The sequence below is a fragment of the Schistocerca serialis genome, unplaced genomic scaffold, assembly GCF_023864345.2.
Source record: "Schistocerca serialis cubense isolate TAMUIC-IGC-003099 unplaced genomic scaffold, iqSchSeri2.2 HiC_scaffold_1400, whole genome shotgun sequence".
NCBI lineage: Eukaryota > Metazoa > Arthropoda > Insecta > Orthoptera > Acrididae > Schistocerca > Schistocerca serialis.
This window is the reverse complement of record NW_026047626.1, coordinates 4,708,271-4,716,834: the sequence shown is the minus strand read 5'-3', so window position 1 is coordinate 4,716,834 and position 8,564 is coordinate 4,708,271. Positions and strand designations below refer to the sequence as shown.

The 8,564-nt window shown below is 39.5% G+C and overlaps 1 protein-coding gene across 1 annotated transcript; it reads left to right on the top strand.

Moving 5' to 3' along the window:
* The first annotated feature begins 265 nt into the window (after window positions 1-265).
* On the top strand, window positions 266-5,675 carry LOC126442687 (zinc finger and SCAN domain-containing protein 26-like). Its single transcript, XM_050090740.1, has 2 exons — window positions 266-680; window positions 5,482-5,675. Exons 1-2 carry the CDS (start codon window positions 266-268, stop codon window positions 5,673-5,675), a joined length of 609 nt encoding a protein of 202 aa, XP_049946697.1.
* The last annotated feature ends 2,889 nt before the right edge of the window (window positions 5,676-8,564 follow it).

Genomic DNA, 8,564 nt, shown 5'->3' with positions numbered 1-8,564 from the left:
CCTCAGTTTCATTCAAAGTGCTGGTGACAGCTGTAACGTTTCGTATCAAGAAGCATTACATCAAGGACTAGTCAATGCCGATCTGGAGATAAATACAGAGATGTCAACAGATTTCAGTATGTCTCATAACTATACCAAGTTACGGACTTCACAAGAAGACAGCTTATGTGGCACGAGATTAAGTTGTAGCATCAGGAAAAAGGAATTCCATAAGTTTACCTGTAGTTTCTGCCTACAGAGCTTCCCTTCAAAATACAGACTCATAATGCATATCTTCATCCACATTGATGGTGTGCAGGCACCTGCATATGTGTGTAAGTCATGTGGTGAGGTATTGCCCACTGATGACAGCTTGAAAGAACATTTGAGAATGAGTGAGGGTGACCAAGCATTATTAGCTGCCAACAATGAGAAACTTGAATGCGGTGATGACCATGAAAACAACATCTCCTTAGAAAGTGTAAAAGAAGAAATCGTGGAGCAGACTGAGAAGCAATCTTCATCCAAGGAAACCAGGAAAACTTTAAGGAAATCCTTTAGTGATATATGCAATACACATACTGTGACACAAGTTGCAGAGAAACTCAGATGTGATGACTCTGGAATTTTGTGTACAAGTGATCATGTTAATGTCCACACTGTGCCAAGTGCAAAGAGACATCACAAATGTGATGTTTGTGGTAAATTGTTTACTCGTTCGGGCAGTCTGAAGGTACATGAATTAATACACACGGGAAAGAGACCCCACGAATGCCGTGTTTGTGGGAAATCGTTTACTGAAAGGGGCAATCTCAAGAAACATGAATTAATACACACTGGACAGAGACCACACAAATGCGATGTCTGTGGAAAATCATTTACTCAGTCGAGCCATCTCAAGACCCACCGGGTAATACACACAGGAAAGAGACCCCACGAATGCGGTGTTTGTGGAAAATCGTTCACTCTGTTGGGCCATCTAAAGATTCATGGCTTAATACACACAGGAAAGAGACCCCACGAATGCGATGTTTGTGGAAAATCGTTTACTCAGTCGGGCCATCTCAAGAAGCATTTGTTGACACACATTGGAAAGAGACCCTACAAATATAGTGTTTGTGGTAAATCGTTTCCTCAATGGGGCAATCTCAAGAAGCACGAATTAATACACACTGAACAGGGACCACACAAAGTCAATGTTGGTGGCAAATCATTTTCAGAACTGGGTCATTTAAAAACACAGAAATTAATACATGCAGGAATTAGCCCCTAGAAATACGATACTTGTGGCAAATATTCTTCTTACTCTGGTAATCTCATTAGTACACACTGATAAATGACCACACAAATATAGTATTTATGGCAAATTGTGTAAAAACTTGAGTAACCTCAAGAAACAGCTATCACTATACACTGACAAAAAAAAGGCTACACAGATGTGATATTTGCTAGGAATCTTTTACTCCAGTCTATCATCTTTAGAAGCATGCAATAATACACATTACGTATAGACCACTCAAAGTTTTGTTGAGGTCTGTAGACTCAAACATGTTCAAAGGAGACCACAATTGTGTTATGAATATTGTTCGCATGTGCTACAGAAAGGTCACAAAAAATGACAAATCCGTTTTCACAGCTTCATGTTCAAAGAAGTTGCATACCAAATACCTGATATGAAGCACACAATTGCAATTTTTTGTTGTAAATGCTCCATGCTATAACGATCTGTCTGCCAGAAATTGGTGCATCGAGAGATATGTTACTCGTTTGAGTAGAAGTCCTATGCAGTAATCAGGACTCCATATTCAAGAGAATTTACCAGTACGTTGCTAATTATTTGAAAGAAACTGCCATTTCAATATTCATGAAGCTGTAGGCAGTACCCAGGCGACAGCATCAATGTGTTTATTACACATCCATCACTCAGGCTATTTTTCTCAACGATGGAGAAAGATACAAAAATATCACGATTATGCAAACGTGTTACTGAGGTATGCCGCCTTAATAGTAATGCTTTTTGTGTGATCAAAATTTGCACACATGTGAACTATCTGTGCTACTTCTACATTAGGAAATAACTGATGGTGGCAAGTATGCAGAGATCAGGCAAAATTTGTGATCATCTGCCTAGTAGCATTTTGATTCACCTTCAGTCTGCAATACAACAGTGCTTCTGTATGGTATGGACTCATTAGTTAGCTGTTAGTTTTCCACTAGTAAATTGGACTACATGTCTACACACGTCTCACACAGTTCCCATTAATTGCAGGCTAACAGTTTGTTGCTGTGTAGTTAGTGTGCAATAGCATCCCAAATTCGTTTCATAATGACCTAATAAGGTGGGAAAGACAACAGTGTGAACTATCACGATGCTCAAACCATTGCAGTGTGATTCTGACCTTGTGATTTGGACAGTTATCCTGCTGTAAGATGTTGTCACTCTCAGGAAATACATCAAGCATTAAGTGACACAGAGGTTGCAATAATATTCGTGTTCTCCACATCTGTCATGGTGGTTCCAATTATGACCAGCTGTTTCTTGGCGTCTCATATGAGTATCCCCCATAGCATGACATTGCCCCCATCTTTCTGCACCTGTTGTGTTGTGCATGTGTTGAACGACTGTTCATCTGGATGATGGCACATCTGGGCACAACCATTCACCTGGTCCACAAGAAATGTCACTTATCCCAACATGTTACACAACTTTATTGGTATGTAGTCCAATCTCAATTATCCCATTTGTATTACTATAGTAACTGACAATGTTGTTAGATAAACATGGGAATACGAAGTTGTTATATAACTTGGGGCCTCATGTTCAACAGTGTCTGCTGAATAGCTTGAAACTCTTGTGCCTGCTCAAGCATTTTCTCCTATCTCCACAGATTGCCATCAATCCCACTTTACAAAACAGCTAGGTTCTGATCTCCTTGTTCTAGGTAATGCGTGGTAATCCTACAACCTTTTGTCAACTTGTGGATATACCATCTTTCAACGATGTTCTATAGAGGCTAATGATAGAAGCATCTGAGCAGCCAACCAGATTCACTGTTTTTTAGATGCACTTACCCAGGCACCAGGCAAAGCCATCTGCTCTTTGGCAAAGTTATTTATGCCAGTTTTTTACATATACTGTAACTAGAATGATTACCCATTCATTGCTGGTTATATAGTTTCGTTACTATGTGACATAACCAAATGCCACTGGGTAGCACACACTCCTCCTAGGGAAGTGGGTATAATGATTTGGATGAACAGTGTATCTTCACACAAAAGGATCTTTTGGTAAATTGTGTAGTAATTCAAATTTTCATGCTTTGTTAAATTTTATGCCAATACACTATTGTCAGTTTAAGTGCCTTATTTCTTGTGAAAAATATTTTTATTAAAAATCCCTGTACGTAATTCTGATTAAATGAAGATTAATTTTATGCATCAAATCTTTTAATTATTTGTCTATTTTTAAATATCATGTAACTACTGTACAAACATCAGTGGCAAAACTGTCATCATGTAGTGTCAGATTATAATTCCAATTGTTTGTATAAACACAAGGACAGTTAAAAGAGCTGTGTGATTACTAGAATATGAATTTAATACAAATGCATAATTTTTATTGTAATAAGTTAATTCATTAAATGTGCTTTCTTTCTAATTGCTTTGTTTTAATCTGATGTTTTGTTGTTGTCTTTTATCTGCTTTAAACATGATTTCATGGTGTGTATTTTCGATAATTTCTCTGAGTAAATCTGAGGTTTTCAGAAATCTTTACTAATGCTTTGTCTTATATTTCATAATGTTTGTTTTTGGTCAGTGTTTTCGATTTCTCACCAATTTCTTATTGGCGTAAGGTAGTTCGTTTATTAAGTTTTGTCATACTTTTAATAACTTGAGACTATTTTTAAGTGATAGGCATTTCTGAGGTTTGCAACACTTTCAGCTGTGTGGCTTTTTACTGTAATGAGAATGTATCTCATGATGGTTCTTGCAACATAATAGTGTGCTGCTATCTAGGCTGTAATACTGCAGTGACTTTTAAATATTGAGGGAATGCTGATCTATTTATAGTTTGTGGGCTCCCATCCTCATACACACTTCATTAGAAATTTTGGTTGTGACTTGGAAAGAAATTGCATGGATTTTAAATTGTGTCATTCTCCTTATAGTAATGTTGTTACACTATTGTCTCCAGCTACTTAGTTGCATATTTCTACTTCAGTTCCTGTTGGTACTGTGCTTTTTGTGGTTGGTCTATTTTAATCAAAACAGAAAAATATTTTGTTCTCTCAGTAATGCTTGCTGAGACAAGCATCATTACTATTATTATTCAGGTAAGAACAGAGCCTTGAATTCACAAACTTACAAAACTATACTCACATGAAGCTTAAATTCTGGGTTGTAACTCTTCTATTTTAATAGTCTCATCACTGAAAATACGCTTGTGATGATTCTAAAGATTCTGAACAGAAATTAAGTAACCCACAGTGATTAAAATAGTTCAAGCGACAGAAGCAATGGGAAATATTGACAATAGTACTTTGTCAAAATATAGTGACATTAATTGTTGTAATGTGGTTTTTATATAATAAGACTGAAACAAATGTCATTATTAGTAACTGGTTATTATTGCCGTCATTATATGATATTCCTGACATCTTTTAGATGTTTTCTGCTGAAATATATGTGGAAAATTCCATAAAGGCTGTAATGAATGTCTTCACATTATCACCACTGCACTTCAAGCTAATATGGTGGCATTTTATAACCAAAAAGTTCTTAGGAATATCATTTAGACACGATAATTGTTGCCTTGCACTCCTGTCCAAAATGGATCTTTTTGAAACATGTATTGTTAGACATCTGTCGAAAGACTAATGATAGTGTTAACTTGAGTCAAAACTGAATCATAAATCAGCAAAGTATGATTTTAAATATTGTTGTGAACAGAATTGGAGAACTTTTTGTTTGAAATTACTTGAGTGAATGGAGTTTGTTGGAAGATGATACAGGTTTCGTTTAAAGCTAAAAAAGCTGCTTTTAACTAAAATATAAAATTGTGAAAATAGTTTGCAGATTCATGCTACTCATTAGGATTCTGTATTACGTATTCCTGCTATTAAAATTTTTTTTTGTTTATGTTTAATGTGGCTACGTTTACTAAGGGTAAGTTAACTAGTGTGCCACGTAGGACTGCAGGTGTAACTCACTCATACATTTATACCCATAAATTTATACAAGTTGGAGCTAGGCAGTTGCACATCGACATAGTTTCATATCTTTGGTTACAGGGCATGGCACATGCGATAGATCTATGCAATTCATACATTGTCTCATAAAGAACAGTTTGAGATCCACCAGTATCCCCCTGTGGATGTTCCATTAGCTAAATCTGTTTGATTATACTCAGGTTAGTTGATTTTCAACAAATATTGCCGTAAAGCATGCTATGGGACATTTTTTAAGCATTTGCATTACTACAAATAATTATGATCTCTCCAGAGTTAAGGCCTCATCTAATAATGGGGTACACGAAAGGAGCCTTCCTGAATATGGCAATATTTGATGAGAAATACAGAGATATGAATTGCAATCAGGTATACCCTAGGAAATGTCAGAATAACCTGGCAGCCGATCCTTTCACACCAGAAGTATTAGAGACATCAAATCAACAGTCGTTTTTGGGCCAGTGTTGACTATAACGTCCATGAATATTGAAGGAATACCTTCCTGCAAGCAACAACTCTTGCAAGACATGTGCCACACTAAGTACTGTGATATCCTGTATTGAAGAAATACATAGATGCCCAGCAGAGATGTCCTTCTGTTCTTGGAATGAAACTGGTTGCTGAAACACATGATGTACAGTATGGAAGCGCCGTCCCTATAAGACCTGACCTTGAAGTCTGTAGTATTCATCGGTCAGATAACAATAATGAAGTTATTACCGTTAAGTAACTGTAGAGTCACATCAGCATATTAACCTCCAGCAACAGATTTTTCCTTCACCCCACCTGAAAATTTTATTACAGGGAAAGATTCTATTCTGATACCTGATTTCAACAGTCACAGCCTTGCTTGGGGGTACACTCAAGTGGATCAAAATGGTGAGGCTGCCCTCATGTGGGCCGAAACTTTCCATCTCTTACTCCTTCATGACAGCAAACTACCTCATTCCTTCTACAGTGGACGCTGGCTATAATCCGTATCTGCTTTTCGTTAGTGAAAGTAATTTTAATACCGTCTGTAAGCCCATACCGAATACACAACATCGACCTATTATGTGTCAAGGTCTCCCACAAGTAAGACCACAAAAAATCCCTTTCAGTCTAAGGTACAACTTCAAAACGGCTGATTGGCAGAAATTTTCAAAATTATTAGATGATAAAATTTAACTACTGGTCGTGGTTAACATCGTTAATGCCTCCTCCTGAGCATCAATTCTAAGGGGATGCAGAATGAACTATATCAAGGGTATAACACATGAAACGACCACTCTTCTTAAAGAGTACTACAGGGAGTTGGAGGAAGATCCTTTCAGTGAAGCCACATCAAGCCTTGCACAGAATGCCCTCTCTTTAATATCTGAGGCTAAGAGAGAAGAATGGATACAATTAATGGTCGACTGTGACGTGAGTAAAAGTAGCCAAAAGGCCAGGAGGCTATTACATCGCCTGAGTAATGATAATACTCAGGTCAACACGTATGTTAATATTAAACCAGATCAATTAAACCCACAAATATAGAGAGGAAACAATTATTTAGGCAAACAGATCAAGAGAATAGTATCTTATCTCTATCTTTCTCTCTTGAAGAATTGAATTCAGTCCTGAATAAATGTAAATAGGGAAAAGCAGTAGGGCTGGATGACATTTGAGCTGAACAAATCAAGAATTTTGGTTCTGCTAAAATGCTTTGGTTACTGCAATTTATGGGCAACTGTATTCGAGACTGCAAGCTCGCTGAAGTATGGCGAAAAATCAAGAGTAATTGCCATACCGAAACATGGAAAGGATAGCAAAGATTCCAAAAATTATAGACCAACCTCTTTACTCTGTCACCTCCACAAAATACTGGAGAGGCTCATTCTTCAGAGAATGATTAGAAAGGTGGAGCATCATCTAATACCACATCAAGCAGCTTCAGAGAAGGGAAGAGCCACACATCTTGAATATTAAACTTAACACAACATATCGAAGATGGCTATGAGAAATGGCTCATTACAGGTGCTGTATTTATCCATCTATCCACAGCTTATGATATGCCCGAGGGGCTCCTTGTTAGCAGACCTTTTCAACCAGCTCGATCTTGTCTGCCTCAATACTGGCGCCCCTACTTTTCTTTCGGACACATCTCACACCTATTCCCATTTAGACCTCTCTATATGTACTCCCCAACTTGCACGCCGGTTTGAGTGGTATGCACTTGCTGATACATATTCGAGCGACCACTTCCCGTGTGTTATCCATCTCCTGCAGCGTACTCTCCGTGCTCCTCTAGTTAAGCCGTCTCCAAGGCAGACTGGGGGCTCTTCTCTTCCAGGGCGACCTTTCAGGATCAAACCTTCACAAGCTGCGATCGTCAGGTCGCACACCTCACGGAAGTCATTCTCGCTGCTGCTGAATATTCCATCCCTCACTCTACTTCTTCTCCACGTCGCGTACCGGTCCCCTGGTGGACCGCAGCATGTAGAGACGCTTTACGTGCTCGTCGACGTGCTTTACGCACCTTTAAACGCCACCCTACAGTGGCGAATTGTATTAATTATAAACGATTACGTGCTCAGTGTCGTCGTATTATTAAAGAAAGCAAGAAAGCCAGCTGGGCTGCTTTCACAAGCACCTTCAACAGTTTTACTCCTTCTTCTGTTGTCTGGGGTAGCCTGCGCCGGCTATCTGGCACTAAGGTCCACTCCCCAGTTTCTGGCTTGAAGGTCGCGAATGAAGTCCTTGTGGCCCCTGAGGCTGTCTCCAATGCCTTCGGCCGCTTTTTCGCCGAGGTTTCGAGCTCCGCTCATTACCACCCTGCCTTCCTCCCCCGCAAACAGGCAGAGGAGGCTAGGCCACCTGACTTCCGCTCCTCGAATTGTGAAAGTTATAATGCCCCATTCACCATGCGGGAACTCGAAACCGCACTTGGTCGATCACGGTCCTCCGCTCCAGGGCCTGATTCTATTCATATTCAGATGCTGAAGAACCTTTCTCCTGCGGGTAAAGGTTTTCTTCTTCGTACATACAATCGCATCTGGATTGAGGGACATGTTCCCGCATGCTGGCGCGAGTCTATCGTTGTCCCGATTCCTAAGCCGGGGAAGGACAAGCACTTGCCTTCCAGTTATCGACCTATCTCGCTTACCAGCTGTGTCTGTAAAGTGATGGAGCGAATGGTTAACTCTCGATTGGTTTGGCTGCTCGAGTCTCGACGCCTACTTACCAATGTACAATGTGGATTTCGTAGGCGCCGCTCTGCTGTTGACCATCTGGTTACCTTGTCGACCTTCATTATGAATAACTTCTTGCGGAAGCGCCCGACCGCGGCTGTGTTCTTTGATTTGGAGAAGGCTTATGACACCTGTTGGAGGGCGG

What these genes read in the sequence shown, in the direction of transcription:
- LOC126442687 (XM_050090740.1), top strand. Translation starts at nt 266, where the DNA reads ATGCATATCTTCATCCACATTGATGGTGTGCAGGCACCTGCATATGTG. An exon ending in TCACAAATGTGATGTTTGTG is followed by an intron (nt 681 to 5,481) that starts GTAAATTGTTTA and finishes TGATCTCTCCAG; the next exon opens with AGTTAAGGCCTCATCTAATA.